Source organism: Numenius arquata, chromosome 4, assembly GCF_964106895.1.
Source record: "Numenius arquata chromosome 4, bNumArq3.hap1.1, whole genome shotgun sequence".
In the NCBI taxonomy this organism is placed as follows: domain Eukaryota; kingdom Metazoa; phylum Chordata; class Aves; order Charadriiformes; family Scolopacidae; genus Numenius; species Numenius arquata.
Window position 1 is genome coordinate 15,606,192 of NC_133579.1, and position 21,139 is coordinate 15,627,330.

The following is a 21,139-nucleotide window of genomic DNA, read 5'->3' on the forward strand; positions in this document are numbered from 1 at the left end:
TAATGTCCCATCAATCAGCAGCTGAAGCATTCTGAGTCCTCATTATTGTCTCTGTTGTGACTTCCTCATTAATGTTCAAGTGTCTGTGTGGCTAATTTATCACTTACCTCATTACTTGTTATTTCTTCTATAGTGAGTAGATAACAACGAAATAACTTAATGACCCAGACGCTCCCACACTCCACATACCCTCACACTAGTGACTGACAGCAGTTGCAGGACTCAGAACCACTGGGTGCCCTGTGATTACAGGGCCCAGTTCTCATTTATTTTAGACGTCTGTGTCACGATAAGATAGCAAATCCAGACTTCACCATGTTGATTGAAAGTCAGGATTCATGTTTTACATGTTTTCTTCACGTTCAGGTAGTCTTAAAGGACAGGGCAGGCATGTCATACAACATATTTTCATCTTTCTCCATTGCATGGTGATACACAACAGTCAGACACTTCAATGACTTTAGCACAGTATTTTATCCAGATGATTAATTTTTTTTTCAGACTTTACAAACCCTTATCATGATGGCTGAGAGAAAAGTATCAGAAAGAACGATGATGTAGTTGTGGTTTTCTGGTGATGTTCATCTTGTGTCTTTGATGCTTGCTTACATTATCTTCAGAAGTTTGTCATATTCTAAATGGAAAAAAACAAAACAAAACAAAACCCGCACATCTTAAAAATGTGTAGGGAAGAGAAATACATGTACAATGTTACATACAAAGAAGCCAAAATAGTTTTTTGGAAGGTCATAAAGTAACTGTGTAAAGTATCTGGCATTTTACAGAGATACTGCACCTCAATAGGACATCACATAAAGAATATTAGGACAAAATTCAAAAAATGGAAGTCTGCCCTCTGGAAGGCCATTCTTCTTGAGTTTGCTTAGAAAATTTCTCCCATGCCTTGTGAGTCCCTCTAAGCTATATCATTCTTACTATTTCCAAGACCAAGTCTCTATTTAAACTAAGAGTCCAGATGCCTGAGACTTCATCAAACTTCCTGTCAAAACCTGCCCACATGTCTTTGCTATTCACTACAGGACCTTTCCAATCCAGTTTTTCAGATAGTTTTAACCTACTGTCTTCCTTTACTTCTCCTCAAGTCACAATGGCTACTAGTTCATGGCTACTTTGTTTCTTGCATAAAATGGTGATCAAATAGGGAAACTAATTTTTACATTTATTTTTTGTTTTGGTATTTTGGGTTGGGTTTTCCAGCACTATATCCAGGTGTTTTAAGGGGAGATCTTTAGTAGAAAATGCAGTAATAGATGAAATACAAGTCCATAAAGTGAAAGACAAGGTTTAGTTACAAACTGAAAATGAGCCCCTTTGTTCACACTCTCCCACTCAATGTAGGCTGCCATCTGGGCAGTAAGAGTGGTAGGGGTGGAGGAGGAGAACAGGCTTTGAATGAAGTGTCTCTTTAGTGTTTGATAAATTAATAGCACTTAATGGAGCTCTTTAATTCCTAAGCTGGAGTCTTAAGATTTCAAAAATTTAACATCCTCCAATTTACTTTTAGTGGATTTGTTTATTTTTATAAAATATATATATATATATCATTGTTTAAAAGGAAAAATACTTACTTCTGGACTTGGGCTCCCATAATTTTTCTTTCCTTGTCTGTATTTCTTTTTAAGGCACACAGCAGTTGTGATAGTGACAATAAGCATTACAACAAATACAGCTATGCTTGAAGAAACAGCTATTATAGTATTTTCTTGAGTTGAGCCTTTCCTTTCACACTTTTCTCCCATGTACCACCAGTCATCACCTGCTGGACATCTGGAAAGTAAAGGAACAAACATGTGGAATCATCTAAAGTTAAAAGCGTGAAAAGGGCTACTTAAAATAAACAGCATCTCTGATGCACTGTTTCTATATCCCAAAGCAAAATGAAGGTAACTTAAAATGGACTATTATTTTAAAGTTCTTAAGCGGCCTATTGTCCTTACACATCTGGATGTGCTTTCAACTTCCCGCTGTTTTACAGGACATGTCTTCAGAGACAGCCTTTACCAGAAAACCCAGACGACATCCTGATCCTTTTGACTGCTTAAGGCTTGGCCACAGCAGACCTACAGACCTGCTGCTACAGAATGGACATCTTTTGCTACCAATAGAGGTGCCCTCTGGATCACTCAGTTCACTTATCTATTTCCTTCTTCTTGAAGTTTATAGCACTGACTGTTGACAGAAAACTCACTTTCTGCTCCATGACGCTGATACCTGTCATTAGAACCACGGTCACGTAATATTTGCTTCAACTAATACTAATTAGTCTCACATCCTGGTGCAGCTCTGCCTTTTGTCATGCTCAGCTTTTACATAAAGCCCTTCTATCTTCTTCACTCAGTCAATTTAAAAAGGCCTTTGTAGGAGGCTTCTAGGGCAAGCAGTCCAGAAGCTTTACACTGTGTCCTGGTTTGAGGTAAAACAGAACTAATTTTCTGTTCAGTAATTTTACCTTTTTAGCTGGGCCTCTTCTAACTAACTAAACTCTGAAATTAACAGCATATTGTTCAGAAACTGCTCGCTCTTATAGTGATAAGACCTGATAATACCAAGGAATGGTATGCAGAGAGGCCCTTGCCTATACTTATTGCTATAACAATCAAGGTCAGGTAAATTTGTTATTTGCCCCGTTGGAGGGTTGGAAGCGGAAAAGCGTAGAGGGGTCACACCTGTAGGGAGGAGCGGACAGGACAGGTGACCCAAAACTAACCAACAGGGTATTCCATCCCATCTGCATCATGCTCAGTATAAAAGCTGAGGGATCAAAGGGTCATCTCTCTTCCTTCAATGGCTGACATCTGAGGAGGACCCTGTCTGTTTGTCTGCCTTTGATCCCGATCCGAGCAATCCTGACTCCAGATCTGGAATCCAGCTCCTGTCCATCACCGAGTCCAGCCTGGGACTTTCCCCTGTGCCTGCTGGTGACGTGATCATCACCCTGGGAGCTTGATATGGTTTTGTATATACTGTATTTCTTTTTATTATTTTTTTATTATTTATTATTATTATTTATTATTTCATTATTTAGTAATATTTTCATTAAAGTAGTTTAGTTTTTTCTAAACTCATAAATCTCTTTTATCTCTTCCTCTCCTCTCTTTTCCTTGGGGGGGGGGGAGGGGCCATCTGTCGCTCTGATTGGTTAATCTGGTCAAAACCACGACACACTGATATTTTTATCCAATCAAACCACATTTACTACCCTCCAGAAAACTTCATTCACCTGTTTCCTCATGTGTTCTTTGCCTTTTTTAATTCTAATATCACCTTATGCAGCAATTCGAACCTGTGAGATAAATGGGGTGGAGACCACAGGCGGACTCTCAAGGCATCTCTGACGAGATAGCCGCTGAACCAAAGCTTAGGTCCAGGAATTCCACTGTTGTAGGACAGAGCTGGCTGAAGATGTTCCCACCACATTCCCCTTTCCCTGCTCAGTACTTCTCCACTAGTAGATGTGGTACCTTCTCATCAGACCTTCTCATTGCCAGAAGGGGTTTATTTTCAAATTTGAAGAACTGGTATGAGATGCCTATGCCCTCTCCAAGAAGAAGGTAAGAAAAGAAATTAATATCCTAGCATTTATCTGGTTTTAGGACAAAAAAAACCTGCAAGCTTTGATTCCTCCACCTTATGCAGCATCACTATCAGCTCCGAAACAACTCCAATACCTAAAAAGGGCTTACAGGAGAGATGGGGAGGGACTCTTTATCAGGGAGTGGAGCAATAGGAAAAGAGGTAATGGTTTTAAACTAAAAGTCGGCAGATTTAGATTAGATATCAGGAAGAAATTCTTTACTGTGAGGGTGGTAAGACAGTGGAACAGGTTGCCCAGAGAAGCTGTGGATGCCCCATCCCTGGAAGTATTCAAGGCCAGGTTGATTGGGGCTTTGAGCAATGTGGTCTAGTGGGAGGTGTCCCTGCCCGTGGCAGGGGGTTGGAACTCGATGATCTTCAAGGTCCCTTCCAAACTGAACCATTCTATAATTCTATGATTTTATAGTGAGCATATGAGGGTCCCAATGATCTAATTGAAAAAAAAAACATACATGCAGCACTGTTGAGTGCGCACCTGCCCTATCTTTCTAACCCTGGTTGTTCCTAGTGTTACTGTTTTTCTAGTACCTGTCTAAGCCATTTTTTCAGAACTATACATTAAACCCTGAAAACGAGTCCATTTTCAGTGCACTGCAAAGATACCAATTGTTGGGGGACTTCATGTGATCTGGCTTAAACAGAGTTATGTATCACATCCCCCCTTGTTTCCTAATAGAAAATCAGAACAGAAACTGACTGCTGGTCACACACTTCCCTAGGATGGAAAGTAGGTCACATAGGCACTAAAGCTTCAAATAGCCCAGAGATTTCAGAAAATAAATGTTTTCTCTCCATAATTTCGAAATCAGGCATAACATTAAGCGTAAGTCTTTTTTTTTGTCTTCTTGGAACAGCTTCTTGACATTTACTCGTATTTGTGACCTGCTTCTGATGGGTTGCACAAGAATTGTTTTTTAAAAGGTTTCTAGATGGAGAGATACAACACTTAATGAGTCATCCTGACTCTTGTTGCTTCTGGCCTTTAGACGTTTGCCTCACAGCACTCCTCTAGTCTACCTGCCCTGGCACAGCATCACATAAGGTTACTGTCTTCAGCCCTAGAGCATGTTTGAGAGCTGGAAGAATGCTGATCAGCCAGGTGGGTTACGTAAATGTATCCACAGAGGAAAAAATAAAAGTTCATATTAATTTTCATGCAGGGCAAAAAATCTTTTTACTCCTCAGCCTTCCTCTCTGGTTTCAAAGGCAAGCAAATACACTTTTGAAATTCATGGTCATAATTTACACTACACAATATTTCTGAATCAAGTTCTAAAATAATGTCTATGCTGCTTCCTGCCTGCGAAGTATTAATTATCTTTTCTACTGATATAAATGTTATTTTGTTTCAACTGCATTTCTATTTAACTCTTATAAATTTTGCTGTGGGGACTTCTAAGGAAATGAACAGTCCATTTCATAACATTGGACTAAAACATTACTGAAAATGCTAAATACATTTAAAACATAATTTGCAGGGAAGGCAAGCAGAGTACTTCAAAATGGTCAAATGCTGAGGTTAGGAGCTTTGTTGCCCAAACTGGTTAAAAGTTTAGTCTCACGGTAGCAGTTGGAAATATTTGCCTTAATCAGCTATAGACTGTCTTTCATTAGGAACAAAGATTTATTCTACTAGAAACTTTCATTACTCATGCTAAAGCTGCATTTGAGAGTGAGTACAGGCAGTTACCTGCACACGGGGGCTCTGTCTACAATAACACAGACACCATCATTTTCACAAGGGTTGGCTGGGCAGGAACTGGGAACCTCTGTGTCTGGCTCTTTGGGTGGGGTGACAGGGGATGTTGTGGTAGGTTTGATGGTGCTGGCACCGGACGTATTCGTAACAACAGTAGGTGAAACACTTGGCTGAGTTGACAGTAGATGTGATATATCTGCACGATAAAAACACAAGAAATAAGGTCTTTACTTCATGTTATTTTTCTTCTTATTCTAATGATAAGTTCTAATAGTGAAGAGCAAAGAGCCTGCTGTCCACAGGTATAACAGATAAATAGTCTTTTTTACCTTTCAGGATCATGAGGTGTTTTGGAAATGTCCTCTAGATTTTTTCAGAAACAGACAATTTTATTCAAAGTACTCTATTCAAAATAATTTTCACAGGATTAGCATTGTTTTATACATCTTAATAAGAGATAAAGGAATTATACAGTGTATGTACTTATCCACAAATTTATCCAAGCGTATGATTTGATGTTAGATGAACGCATAGTTCCAAAATTGCTCATTTGCAAAGTACATCACATGTATTTATATCTACAGCACTAGTGTCTGTCCCGGTTTGAAGTAAAACCGAACCAATTTTCTGTTCTGTAACTTTACATCCTAGCCAGGCCTCCTCTAACTCTCTGAAATTAATGGCATATTGTGGAGAAAACTGCTCATTCTCAGAATGATAAGACCAATGTTTGTGCTCCATGCCAAGGAATGGTATGCAGGGAGGCCCTTGCTTATACTTATTGCTATAACAACCAAGGTCAGCCAATTCCGTTATTTGCCCCCTTAGAGGGTCGGAAACGGAAAAAAAACGTAGAGGGGTCACATCGGTGGGGAGGAGTGGACAGGACAGGTGACCCAAACCTGACCAACTGGGGTATTCCATCCCATCTGCCCCATGCTCAGTATAAAGGCTGAGGGATCAAAGGGTCAGCCCCCTTCCTGCGATGGCCGACGTCCAGAGAGGACTCTGTTCATCTGCCTTTGATCCCCATCCGTGTGTTCCTGACTCCAGAGCTGGAATCCAGTTCCCATTCGTCACTGAGTCCAGTCTGGGACTTCCCCAGTGCCTGCCAGTGCTGTGACTGTCATCCTGGGAGCTTGATACGGTTTTGTATATATTGTATCTATTTCATTATTTTCATCTTCATTTTTATTTTAATATTAATTCTTCATTAAAGTAGTTTAGTTCATTCTAAACTTCTGAACCTCCTTATCTCTTTCTCCTCCTCTCTCCTCTTTTGGCGGGGGCGGGGGGAAGGCCGGGGGGGAAGGGCCATCTGTCGGTCCGGTTTTGGTAAATTCAGCCAAAACCACAACATGACTTAGTAAGTATGTGACACTCCTTGTTTACCATATCATAAAGAATATCAGGCATGTTTACATACCTTCCATTGTTAAAAGAATATAAACACCATCTTCTTTAATAAAGTTGCGGCTTCTAAGTCTCTGATGAGTTAAGAATGCACTCGTTCCACTTCCTGGACCTCTCCTGAATGTAGTTCCATTGGGAAAAGATGCTATGGATCCCACTTTATCTGGCCTATCCCACAAATAACTTGATGAGGAATCTGGAAAAAAAATTAACGGAATGTGAGTGTGGGACCACTCTGGATTTCTTTCTCAACAGGGTCCCTTCCTTCTTAGATAATCTCTGCTGCAAAGTAGTACTGAGGCCTCTCTCAACAACCAAGACAGATTGTGTCCTATTTTGCCTGCTTCTGCTTAGTTGCTCATGGATATCAGGAATACATAGAAGACAGTAAATTACCTGAAACTCATAGAGTAGGAGCAATGCTGAAACTGCCTACAATTTTTGCAGAGTTTTTTGCCTGAAATTTCATACTGATGAGATGCACAAGACAATGGAGATCTTAAATGGCTTCATTTGGCCTGAGGTACGGAGAAAAGAGCCTACCAGAGATGATGTTATTGGAGACCTAGTTGAAAACCTGTTGTATTTCCTTTTTAGTTCTTTTAAAGTGTAGTGGGCAAGAAGATGAGTAGCACGAGTCATCTGTAAAATGAATTAATTCAGCGCTTCCCAAAAAAAGAGCATCTCTTGATGTGGATGTAGGCCAGAGGGTACTTGAACAACCTGAACAGTCGCAGGCCACTGATGTCCCCTCCATCAAACCCTGTTCTAAGTCTCAAAGCTGAGCGTGATTGTCTGCGAAAGTATCTGACAGAGGGAGAAGAAGCTGCCTGCTCCACCACCTCTGCTGGTTAGAGAAAGGATAGGAGTTAGAAGGCTTCTCTTGGGAATCTGGAGCTATTAGCAATATCTAAATAAACAAGGGAGAAGGAGCAGAGTGCAAACAGACTGCATGTCCACAGGGTCAGGGAAGGAGAAGGGCGGAGCACTGTGGCCATAACGGCAGAGAGCAAGGGGAAAAAGGCAACCATCTATGGAGGACCTGGTATAATGCATCTTACATTTACAGGGGAGGACATTTAGTCTTTCTAGATTACCCACATTGTTTTCATGTAGACAGTGTCATAGAAAAATGAATGTAAAAATAGAATTTTTAAAACAATACTGTGAATTAGACATTTTTGTGCCTGCCTTCCTTGACTAATGTTACAGCCTGAAAGCCCAGGAAACTAACTCAGTGGTGGAGGTGCTTTCTTTTGGCAAAACACTTATATGGATGCAGAAAGTCATTTTGGCTTAAATCCAATCATTATCCAATGGTGAATATGGGGATTTTCTTTAATATCTCTCGTTATAGAGATTTCTACCATTTCTCAGAGTTACATCTTTACCTCAACTGCCTCCTTTCCAAGTTATTGTGGACAATTGCTCCTTATCTTCTCATATCTTGAACAAGAACAGGTTATGTAATACAAATCAGTACTTTGTCCATCTGGAGGTTTGCGCTGACACCAGTGTACCTTTTACAAGGAGGGAGGGGATCTGTTTATAGCTGCACTTTTATCTGGTGTCAACTGTCTTTATTGTTAATTCAATATTTTTCTTTTCAAGCATTCTGGAAAACTTCCATTCTCATAAAAGCAGATATAAATGCATCTTCACAGACCATATGAAAGAAATTTTAGGAGTGTATCATCCACCTATTTCCTAGGCAAATCAACTTTGAAACCCAGGGTCCCAGCTTAACCTACTTGTACGTTCAGTTTTTTCTTGTCTGTGGATCAATTACGTTGTTGCTGCAACCAAATGAAACATTCCAGAAGCTAAAAAAACCTCACGAATTTACACAGAGAGAAAATTTGGCTCCTTATCTTTTGACTGTTTTAAATGTACTGGGTAGCACATCTGATTTTAACTAACCTGATAACTTCAGAGGGTCAGTTGTTATGCTTCTTTGGTTTGACATCCGATGACGAATATCAGGATGCTGGTCAAGCAGAATCATGGTACCTTGTTGCCATGGACAGGGCCACTGCAACTGATCATCATTTGCTCCAGAAATCAAGTGCAAGTATATTGCTAAATTGAATGGGTTATCAGTGGTACCATTTATATACAAGCCGACCTGAAAAGCATATCCTTTACTAGAGTAAAAAGGAGGACTGTATATTTTTCCAGCTTCCCCTGCTGGACTTGTGTTGAGGAGATGTGTGAAATTTCTGATATGCCAGACGTGATGGGGACACTGAGTTTCTGACAAATTGATGTCGTCAATAGAGAGGCCTCCATTCGATAAGCTGCTTCCTCTCACGCCTTGAAACACAACCCGGAATTTACTTGTGACATTCAAAGAAACATGATGGAGCTGCCAGTAAGTCTCAGGTGAACCTGAAAAGCAAGGGTAGGGATTTCTGAGTGAGCGGTATGTTCAAACACTGCACTGGTCTACAGACCTTATACCAAGGCTACATAAGAATTTCTCCACTGGCACTGACACAATGGAATATTTCTCCTGTAGATGTTACATATTCAGTGCAAGATTACATTTTCTCAATTCAGTTTTTCAACAGATTTAATATGCATAGCAGCTCTTTAATTTGAGAGAAAACAGTGTTAATGTTTTTTGAGACTGCTTTTTCTTTTATATTTTTAAAGAACATTGCATTAAATTAGTATAAATGTTGTGACAATTAAATGCAAAAAGATGGCTGTCACCTGTATTATTAAAAAGAAAAAAATATCAGAGCAAAGTATATTCAAATAACTGAATAACAACGTGTCTCAACAACAAATGCTACAGAGGATTCTGGGAGCCTAGAACTACAAGATTTGTTCTTTTAATTGTTTTTGTATATTTAAATGTCTTGTCGGAAGTTTGCCTATGCAGAAGAACTATTCACCCATCAAACGATTAATGGTCCTGAGTTCAAATTAAAGCCAGTCATTTGCAAAACCTACTTAATGTGATAAAGACTCAGTGCGAGTCTGATGCTGCATCCAAAAATGCCTGCACTTGCAAACTCCACTTGACTCAAGGAGCAGCATGTACAAAAGCAAAGATCTCTGCACAGGGGCCTTGTAAGGCAAGTGAAAGTAGGACATCCTTTGTTAATAGTCTGTGCAGCAAAACAGTTTCTTTTGCTGTCTGGTTTATTTTCACCTGCACAGAAGACCAGCCTTTCAGCTGCATTTGTGGAATAAGCAGTGCCAATCCCAGGTATAGAACTCATATTCCACTTTCCTCGCAATTCTAAACACACCGCTCAGATATGAGTCTTAATTTCTTGCCATTTTTCATTACCATTATTATTAAGAGGAAAAAAAAAGTAAACCCAGAAACAAGAACAAAAGCACCCCACTCTTTTCCATTAAATTGCCTTTTGCGTAAACTAAAGCTTTTTTGAAGTGCACAGATTATATACAAGACTGGGGTTTGTGACTCATGTTCAATAAGTAGATCGGCTACTGTGCTGTAAAATGTCCCACCCCCACAACCTCCCCTGCTCCCAGCTGAAGGCAGCCACAGCTGCCACAGACCAGCAGAAAGGGTTCAGGGCTTGTCCCTCAGCCCCTTGAGCATGGTGGGTCAGTGCAAACCCATGAGCAGCTCAGCCAGGGTGTCAGATCACAGCTGGAAAGGGCTGCAGTGCCACTGTTTCTTCCAGTTTGTTGACTGCGTTGGTGAGGGTAACTTGTCACATGAGAGAAGTGAAACAGCGTGGAGGGGAAAAACAATCTTAAACCATTCCTGAAAATTTTACCAGAGATTGTCGAAGTAGGAGATGAGATCAGAAACTTTAAAGGAAATTACGGACTTGGGAAAGCAGGAATGGGAGATGGGACCTAATACACATGGAAGAGTATTTGTAAAGAAGGCTGAAGTATGGCAAAATTAATCTTGGCTTCAAAGCAGGGTTTGGAAGAATTTGGAGGGCTCAGACTAGTCTGAAATCTACATCTGCCTTAGCAGTCCTGACACATATTAAGGATTACTGGTGGCACACAAGGATGAAAAAAGCATCAGGGTGAAGAAAAGAGTGGACAAAAAAAAAAAGAAAAAGAAAAACACCCACCAGCAACAGTTGAGCCTAAGGGGATAAAAAAAGGCAGAAGAGAGGTCTTGATACCTATTTAAAGACCCTTATGTTACCAGAAGATTGAACTAGTTGTAGCTGCAATGGAGACCAAGTAATAGTTAAGTATTTGAGAAAGTAATTTAATCATAAGGTGAGTTTGGCAAATCTAGCTTAAAAAGCTCTTGTCCATTAACAGACCTCGGTTGCTCATTCTGTAGGCCGTTGGCTCCTAAAACCACAATAACTTAATTTTCTTCAAACTACAACTCAAATCATGATTTGCTGACCATATATTTCAGTTAAGTAATCTCAAACCTTGCTTAAAAATCAAGTTGAATTTTATTTATCTTTTTTTAACTGGTATGGTAGGTATTCCAGGGCACTTATTTATGCTTTTTATCTTTTTATTATTACTCATTGTAATTTACTCTAATAGCCAACTTCATCTGTTACTATTGATACCAGCAATTCTAGAACAGTTAGAATGACTGCTCACGGAATTTTAGCTATTTTGGTGAGAAAACTATCTTGATAATGCAAGAGTTTGTAATTTGTGGTAATTGATTATATTATAGGAAAATAGCTGACTGAGGATCCATCATGTATAATTTCACCAGCAGAGAATCAATTACATACAGAAGAAGCCAAAGAATAATGCTAGATGAGTCACTTTGCTACAATATTTCCCCCCAGTACTTTGAAAAGGATATTGAGAATAGATTAAACCAAAATGCAATTTTATTCCATACCTTTTATCTCTTCAATGAATCTCAAAGTACCGTTCGGATGGGCCGAAGTGTACTCCCTGACCCCGACATACAGCCGGTCGCTTTCGTGACCGCTGTTATAAAAATAGAATTGTAAGCACTGAAAGCCCCTTTTGGGATACAGGATTCGGCTCTCCAGGATGGCTGTGCTTCCCTGTGCTGCAGTGCTGGTGTTGAAATGCATGAAGTAGCCTGAATCTGTCAAGAGTCAATGAGAAATGAACAGTAGAGGAGAGAGAAAACAAAATTTTCCTGGTGTACCTGCATTCTTTACACTGTATTGTAACACCATTAGAAGACATGGTCAAGTCAGGGTCAGGGTAAGCTAGACCCTGCGCAAATCCTCAGACTGAGGACTGTTACCTGTTCACATTCTCCAGAGGCAGAACAGTTCTCCTTGCAACTTTTTTTTCTCATTTGCCTATCTCTAGCAATTTTTACTCAAAAGCATGGGCTTTTACTCTTTACCCAGTGCCAGTAATTCACAGTTAACTCTCTCTTTGGAGGACTAGTTTAAGCTCCTGAACTCATGAAGTTTCCTCTGACAGAGTCAGAAAAAACTGGCTATATTCTCAATTAATTTTTCACATGAGCCCTGATACTGTAAATCATTTCTAAATCCTAATCCTTTCCAAAGACTTACTGAGCAATTGTTCAGAAAAGCAGCAATCTTTCTGATGTGCCTGTACCATAGGTTAGAATATTTTATATAGTTCTTGTGTCAGGACATGACACTGAGATTAGAAAACAGACCAAATGAGATAAGGACATTCAGTCTTCTCAAATAAGCAGAAAATCGAACTTAACACATGATGTCCCTAAGGATGTACATTTATGTTGCCTAGTTAAAAAATAAACTGTAATTTGTTAACAAATAAACAGAGGGCAGGGCCAAGATAGAAGTCAACTCACATGCCTCTGCAGAAAATGCTTCCCAGAGAGATAAGAACAGTCTTTTCTCATACCTTCACATTCTCCCATATTAGTGTGATCAGTATTTGGCCCAGCAGGAACACGAGACAAACGCCGCCAATCACTGTTATCATCTGAACTTTGAATCATGCCGCATATATTTTCAAGTTCAAAACTGCAAGTGTCCATGAAACTTAGGGAGGAGGCTATAACATTAAAAAAAAAAAAGAAAAGAAAAGAAAAAAAAAGTTTTTAATCTCTATATTACATGACATATGTTTTAATTCTGAATGTCCAAAGCCAAGAGCAGGGAAAAACTACATGCAAACACAAAATAATCAGCAGCTTCACATACCATCAAGCGTTCATAGGTATAAAGTTCAGGAACTCAAAGCATTTGGCGATTAATACTGACATTAATGAGATGTTGTCAGGACCACTCTAGGCACTTAACAAGCAGAGGATGGTGCCAGCTAATTGTCATATCCCATCTTTTATTTATAAAAGGAACACTAGTACTGGCCCCAACCCACCAATCTTCACACAGCCTAAAAGGTCCTGAGACCTCCCACTCCTTCCTCTGCTTTCTTTGGGCCAGTCCATACACGGCCACAGATTTTGATGAAAGTTCACTAATGAATCAGCTGGAGTGTTTATTTTCAAATATAGTAGAGCAAAGAAGTGATTTCACTGCAATAAGTAAACCCTGATTTTCAAAATGTTGGCTGGAAAAGAACATTTGGCAAAGGTACATTTGGGACCAATGGATATCTCATCCAAATTTTTAAGATGTCTTGCATATAACAAGTGAAAAATTAAGAGAAGGAAAACTGTGCAGTTGAATAGGAAATGGAAAACACTGTATGAAATGTTTTCTCTGTCTAAAGCAAACCTTGGATGGGTGAAGGAAAACACAGTCCAGGTTTACCCCTGTTCTTAGATTTGTTTCTCATTGTACCATGTCTGAGCTCTGTGTAACACCGTCCATGATTTGAAAGCAACTAAGTTAATAAAATGCTTCATGATTATTGCTTTTCAAATAATGTCAAAAGTATTGTGGCATGTTTAAAAGTTTCATTGCACCACAAAAAGGACCTTGAGTATCAGAAAAATCAACCTCAATGGCACGCCAAATGCTTCACTTAGGCTGTAGCTCAGGGAAGCACTTGAGTATGAACTGCTGCCAAATCAGTTGTACTGCGGAGATGTTTCCTACTGTCCTCATAGAAAGCTACAACCCTCTAGAGGTTTGCAAGGACTTCAGATGTGCTTTATGACTGATACCTTTTAAGATACAGTATTGGTATGATGATGTGAAAACCAAGAAAAGATCTTCATAGTAAATGTTATATTGACTGCTGGAGAAAGAAAGAAACCCAGGGTGTCAGCAGGAAGGTAAGCGAAAAAAGGAGAATTATTAGATGAAAGAACTCTTTGAAATCAAAACTTTTTGAAAATACAAAACAAAATATGAAATCAATTTGCCCAGACAGGAAAGCAGTATCCTAACTACCTTAATTAGAAGGTGCTGGCTGGAGTGGTGAACCTGCACAACATGAAGACAGGAAAGCAAGACTCAGTAGCTTACAATGTGTTTCTTAGATTAATTAATGAGACTGGGGAAGGGGGCACTGGTTTAGGGAGGTTTTGAACTCCCTCTGCACCAAAAGCCAGAGACTTTGTTGGTATGTAATGAAAGGCTGGACTTGGAAGAAAATACATGGGGGGTGAATGGTGAGTCCTGACTTCCAGAGGCTGAAGCAGACCTCATGGTCAGTTCTGTTAAGTATTCTAATGCTAGAAGGGGAAAGCAGGCTAAAATCTCCATTATCATATGGCCTGAAAGAAAGTCCTGAAGAAGAGATCAAAACAGAACTAAAGTATCAGTCAGGATTTCTTATGATGTGGGTTGGTTTTTTTTCAACTTAAGAACCAAGTTTCCCATTTTTAATGTAATTTCCCAACCACACGAGCCTTCAGCAGAAATTCAGCTTAAACTTTTCCTTAAATCATGTTCAGCAATGGAAGCCATTTTTTGATTCCTCTGGCAGGATATCTACCACCCAAACCATGTTTGGTGTTCTCAGTATTCCCTCTAACCTGAAAGGGTAGAAGTTGGGTGGCTGAGGGTTGGGACCTGTGAAGCACCCATCCTCCCTGGCACAGGGGCCACTTAGGCAAATGGCAGGTGCTCTGAAGACCACCTGTGGCTCTGCCAATATTGTGCACACTATACAAAGCCAAGGGACAAACTGGGGAGCAGGGCAGATCCTGATTGCCCTGGGGGTGGTGGCAGATTTGTCACTAATTTCAACGTGACCGGGGCATGTTTGACTTGGGGAACGTGCCTTTGGGTTAAGAATAAAACATCATGAAGTATTTATGTAATGCATGAGAATAACGGAAAGTTTATAAGATTAATGGAGAGGAAGAAGGACCCCATCCACTGTTAAAGACATCCTTAGCTGTAGGCACTTCTGGAAGACCCAAGTGACTGTGTGCCAAGTGCTAGTAAGTAAGGCTGGATGTAAGTGTGTGTTCAGTTTAGACCTACATGAACAGAAATATTTTCATCAGAATTGTATGCTCAAAAAATGCACTGTTTGAATAAAACTGTTTGATAATTATTTGAGGTATCTGTAGAAAGAATCTTAAAATATAATTGTAAACCAGTACTCACTACTTGGGACACTGAGGCAGTGAAGTAAAAGTTTTCATCTGAGTACCACGGCTCATTTGATGCAGTCACAATTACAGAATTATGTTCCAGTTTAGTAATAGAATTATCTATATTTCTCTGTCTCTTACTTTCACTCAACTTTCTAAAATAAATCCCACATGAGCAAAATAACTCTTTTGACCACTTTTGTAAGAGGCTGGGTTTGAAACTAAAAATAAAAACCTAAAAAGCTCCCATTTTCTTCCTAACAGCATCTGTACCCTATTTGCATAAACCCACACTCTGTCTCACAGATTGCATGAGAGCAGAGTAGGTACGATGGCCACAGCAAAGATACTCGTTTCTGTACAGTGTCTGAGCAACAGCTGCAGAATAATGGGGGAAAAAACCAAAAACGCTTGTGCAGAAGCACACATTTTAAACAACCACCCAAGGGATGAACAAAAATCAGCTGCTGAGTGAAGCTGGTTTTTAACTAAAGGTCAGATAGTATTGCACAGAAAACTCTGCTACACAGCAGTATTTCTGCAGGAGGGCTATGCTATTTCTAGCTATACCATTATTTCTGGTGTTTTTAGCACAATTCACTTCTCCAAACATGTTAGCATCTCTTTCACTTGTGCCTGGATGAGTCCAGCATGTATGTATCACCCCCATTTCTTTCAAATCCCAGAAGCGAAAAAAAAAAAAAAATTAAAAGAAATGGAGAAAACTCACAGCAATTGTACAGCCGGTTCAGCTTCTGGAGATCATAATCACTGAAATCCATTCGCTGCCCTATAACATCCATGAAGTCTGGTATGTTAGTGACGATGGTGGGTTCGGTTCCATTCCTGAATGCAGTTTGGCTATAGTGCATCACAGAAGTATAGTCATAGGGAACATTCAGGGAGTCTGACGTTGTATCATTATATTTGTTGAAATTATGTTCTTTACCTAAATGGGAAAGATAAATGGAAAGACTTTTCATTGCCCAAGAGGACCAAGTTTTGATGTACAGTCTTAAAGAGACAAAGAATCCATCAGATCCCCATGTATTTTTTGTAGTTGTTTACTTGTACTTAATCCGTAAAACTATTTTATTTCTAGATAGAGTAATTTACTTTCCTCTTTCAGCCACTGGGACATAACATGATGACTTCTGCTGGATGAAGGAAAGCTTTTTGCTACCAGAAATCTTTTCCCTGTAAAACTACCCGTAACCTTTGATGGGCTTGTGATACCCAAAAGTGGAGATACTGCTTCAGTACTCAAGTTAATGCAATTTGCAACTGTAATGCCTCCCTGTTTCTAATCTGTATTCCCTGATGTTTAATTGATGGTCATTTTAGCTGGCAATAAACACCTTAGAGTTCTCATCAGATAAGCTTCCAGAATTTAACTTTACAGATATTTTTTTCGAGTATGAGCAAAGAACCATTACTAACTGCCCAACGGAAGGTAAAGTTTTAGATGTTTTAAATTAGTCAAAATACAATAACTATGCTCTGGTCAGCGTAAAAAAGATACAGCAGTTTCAAATGGGCTAACAACAGCACAACTTGTCATTAAAGAGTCAGCAAAATAGAATGGAAATCAAATAACAGTCTAAGTCATTTTCTGTAATATATACTTGCATATGCACCTGACTATTGATCACGGCTAAATAAGAATGCATCAAATTTAATCATTATCTGTTTTTTTCAGTCTTCTGTGTGTACCTGTGTTAGGAAAGCATCAAGTCTATATATAACTTTGTTTTTGAACTGCCTGAAAGTCAGAGAGGACAATGTCAAGCTGAAGAGGCAGAGACCGAGCAGAGTCCCGAGGGTCCCTGTGCCACCTCTCAGGCTTGTGCCACACACACCAGCACTTACATTCACAAGCTGCATCGTTAAAGTAACCGCTCGTGGGATGCGGACCCTGCAGGGGGCCTTTTCTATCTGTACACCCTCTCTGCGCTCTCTGCTGTCCCAGCTCTGCTGCCCGCACTGGGTGTAGCGGCCAGGGAGAAAGAGGAACACCAGTGTTTTCACTGGAGATTTTCTACTGCTTTTGGTCGCACTGGGTTTTTCAGAGTGGGACTATTTTTTTCCATTACTTTTGTTTTGTCAAGGGCTCCCAGATCAACAGTGCTTTTAATGTATTCGTTTAAATAAACTAAATTATTCTCTTCTGTTGCTCTTCTGTACAACATGTAGCATAACAGAACTCAGATCTCTCGTGAAGTCTCTGGGAAGTGTTGTGACACAAGGAGTAACCACAGCAACAACAAACGAGGCTTTCTGTCCCAAATAGAGAATTTCACTTGACATTTAATTTATCGATATGCTGGCTCTGAAAGCTAAGTCCAGGTGAGAGAATAGTGTGGCCACCGAAGGATGGCTGGAAGGGATGTTCACTGCTAAACCCCTTAACACCAGAGTCTGAAAGGAAAAGCCAGGGAGTGACTGACCAGCCTGAATCCTGTCCCAGATGATGGACACGTAGTCATCCCTGTCGGACCGTGACTGCTCATGCCAGAATCCCAGAGCGTGCAGGAACTCGTGCTGGATCGTCCCAATCCTGTCACAGTTGGCTCCGATGGAGATCTGCTGCAACCCCTCTTGGCGGTTTCCCACTGAGGACCAGCAGCTAGCATTGAAATAAAATGAGAGAGGACTCTGTGAGACATATACCATCCCCACGCCACGTGAACTCCAGAATCAGTCTGTTCAAAAGGTACATTTTTAACTTGAGTGTTGAAGTTACATTTTGCTACAGCGAGCACTTTTTCATTGATCTGTTCCTCACCAGATCCTTTCCTCTCACATTTAGCTCTGTTTCGATGAACAAGCGGTTCCCCTGCTCTGGCTCTGTAGTTTTTAATGGGTTTCCTTTAGCAGAGAAATGTTGAGTTATTTGTGACAGAAGGCAGCTGATGAGGATTTCATTGGTACTCTGGTAAACATCGAAGACTGTGGACACATGATTTAGAGCAATTACTGTGAATTAATAGTTTTTAGCTGGAGCACAGTATATGACTGTGACTGCACTTTGAGCCTGTCCTTATGATAAGGTAAACCAGGTTTACCTTCTGAAAAGCTGGTGGATTTGACAGTGCTTTTCACAAGCTCTTTTCTTTCTAGTTATTTGTGAGCACTTGATGCTGACACATACTCACAAGAAGAGCAATACCACAGCTGTGCTGGAAGTTTTTACTAAAGAATAAAAAAATTCAGTGAGCTATCTGCACAAGCCAATAAAATGGCACCCCACGTCCACAAACTAGCAAGCACAGAGAGTTACATTTAGATTGATATTTTATGCAGCAAATAAATCAACACTTACCTAATGAAGTCCATAAAATTAGTCAGGCGCAAAATATGCCATGGAATTTGTAGTCCTATCACCCCAGAAATTTAAAAACACAAGCACACCATGTGATTTCGAACCCTGTAACTTATTAGCACAACATATTCCCCAGTATTTCGTTTTCCACAAAACAGCACAGGCCTTGGCTATTGATTACTCATTAAAAGCACAGCATGAGACCTAGGAAGGAGCACATGTGGTATCCATGATTTCACGGGCTTCCCTTGAACAAGGCCTCGTATCAGTTATGCAGTTTTGTCTGGTTGTGCAGAAGTCTAGAAGTCCATCACAGTTCTGGGTCCACCTCATACCAAAGGAGCTGCTTCTGGCTACAGGCACATCCAAGACACTCGGCAAAATTAACATCCAAGCACCAGAGGATGCAGCTTCCCCTTGCCTTCAGTCTGCCAAATGCCTATGACACCACCATTGCAGCCACAGAGGGAGTCAATGCTTGGTCTGTGTCGCCCAGCATTGAAAATAATACTGGTGAGTGGGACAGGGCAGTAGAGAGCAATGGGCACCTGGAATTCCATGTTAGCGATGCCTTCAGGAGAGGAGAAAATGGGGGAAGTCCAACTTCCCCAAGTGTGTGAGAGCCGCATCTCCCCTGATTCAATGTTTTTTGCATTGCTAGATGCTCCAGCAGAGGTTAGAGGAACAGAGAACTACCTGGTCTGACTAATCCCACCAGCCTTCTTCTTGGAAGATGGGCTGTAATTAGATACATGCCATCAGTAGCAATGATGCCATCTAGAAATCCTGTTCTCTGAGAGCCAACACTTATTTCAGGCACATACTAATGTCCTGCTAGTAAATAACTTCCCATAATATCAGAGCTCACCACTATCAGCGCACAGACACTTTGACTTACCAGCACCAAGCTGGTTAGCCAGGGATCTGTATCAATCTACTTTTGCATGGGTTCCCTTTGCCCTGTGCCACAGTGGCAAAGACCTGAGGTGATCTCCATGAAAATCTGATGTCCCATGTGGAAATACTAGACATGGGGTTGATCCGCCCTGGTCTGCTAACCATTTGACTCTACCGCACCATGCAAGTTTTCCTGCTGAATGAGACCTGCTCTTCATGAGAAGATTAGGGAGAAATGGCACATCCATTGCAGGATGCCACCCCAGACTGCTCTGTGAGTTTAGCAGGCACCTGCCACATCCGATATTCCTGCATTTCCATAATTCACAAGCATCCCTCATGCATTTTGCTTAGCACACAGGCGGGAGTCAAGAAAAGGTCTTTAAATAGGTCCACAGTCTAACCTCTGCTGCAGATGCATAGACCTGAATAGAGGGTGAGGCAAAAGGCTGTGTGCTAGAAAACCTTACGTGTACCTCTACTCACTTAGCGTTATAAATATATATATATATATATCTGTAATTATAATGCAGGCAGTAGCCAAGGCTTGGCAAATGGTAGGTAAAGAATGTGGACACAGAGAGGGCTCTTTGCATGGGGGTTGATGACACTGTTTATGTACATTAGAGACTACAAATATATTTCTACACTGGGCTGTCCACCCAACAAAATGGCAGCTGGCTTCTTTTGTGGCTGACTCCATTTGAATACAAAAGGATAATCCAGACAGGGACTTTATGGCCTACTACAAAGCCTTTTGACACAAAGTTCCCCCACATTCCTCTGTCTGGTTTATAGATGCAAGCCAAGATTGGAAAAGCAAAGCTGATTTATCAACTTTTCTTGGTGAATCCAGCTGGTGTTGCCAGGGGTTCTGTGCTCCTGCCTGCACTCTACCCTCTGGACTGAGGTCTTTAGTCTGCAGTTAGGGGAGTCTTAGCTGCTTGGAAAAAAAAATAGTTAGGAAGGGCAGAGTGGAAATGGGTTGGTTTACCCACATTTCACCTTGTGCCCTTATATGGGAAGAGAGGAACGGAGTGTGATGAAAGGCAGTTCATGCTCCTGATAATTTCTTTGTACAGCTCCAAGCGAGCTCACTGAAACTGGACAGCCATTTTCAGGAGACTGCGCCGTTTATCTCCGATCGTTTAAAAAGTGCTGCTGCACATTAATTGCTTTATGGATGTGTCAGCTGAGATGATAGAAACATTTCAGGGCAAGCAACACACCAGGCAGTGAGGGCAAGATATGTTATCCCACTGGAATGGCTCGTCTTCTTCGTCACCATGACTCATCTATTTTTAATAGACATACAAATGAAACATTGTGCAGACGCCTCTTACTTGCCATAGGCTAAACATTGCGGTTCTTTTTCAGGTACAATTATTAGGAAATTCAATGCATACTTTATGTGATGAAGGACTAAAAAATTTAGCTACATCAGTTTTCCATTTGGCTCAAAAAGCCAAAGAGTCATTAGCACAGGAAAATGCATTGCTCCCCGAGCCTCCACTTATACATCTTTTAGGGTTGAATTTCAATGTCATGTGCACAGCATGAAGAGTAGAAAATATAAAGAGCCAGAGACCGAAGAAAATTTGAAACAATTATCTGCTACAAATATCTCAGAAGAAGCCAAAGGGAAAGGGAAACATTTCTATTATCAGAAAATCTTTTCCCATTTATGAATGCATTCTCATATCAGGAAATGATTTTCCAAAAGTAAATTTCCTCACCAGGCTATCAAGCTTTCCCTGATCTTTTCTAATAG

General features: G+C 40.4%; 1 protein-coding gene across 1 annotated transcript in view; it reads right to left on the reverse strand.

Moving 5' to 3' along the window:
- Positions 1-616: 616 nt before the first annotated feature.
- MEP1B (meprin A subunit beta) overlaps positions 617-21,139 on the reverse strand; it is a 29,043-nt gene continuing 8,520 nt past the window's right edge. The window contains exons 7-15 of the mRNA XM_074146788.1: positions 17,597-17,775; positions 15,880-16,098; positions 12,536-12,688; positions 11,553-11,768; positions 8,648-9,115; positions 6,741-6,923; positions 5,306-5,510; positions 1,590-1,788; positions 617-634 (exon numbers count right to left, since the gene is read on the reverse strand). Coding sequence (XP_074002889.1) covers positions 617-634; positions 1,590-1,788; positions 5,306-5,510; positions 6,741-6,923; positions 8,648-9,115; positions 11,553-11,768; positions 12,536-12,688; positions 15,880-16,098; positions 17,597-17,775 — 1,840 coding nt within the window. The remainder of the gene's footprint in view (positions 635-1,589; positions 1,789-5,305; positions 5,511-6,740; positions 6,924-8,647; positions 9,116-11,552; positions 11,769-12,535; positions 12,689-15,879; positions 16,099-17,596; positions 17,776-21,139) is intronic.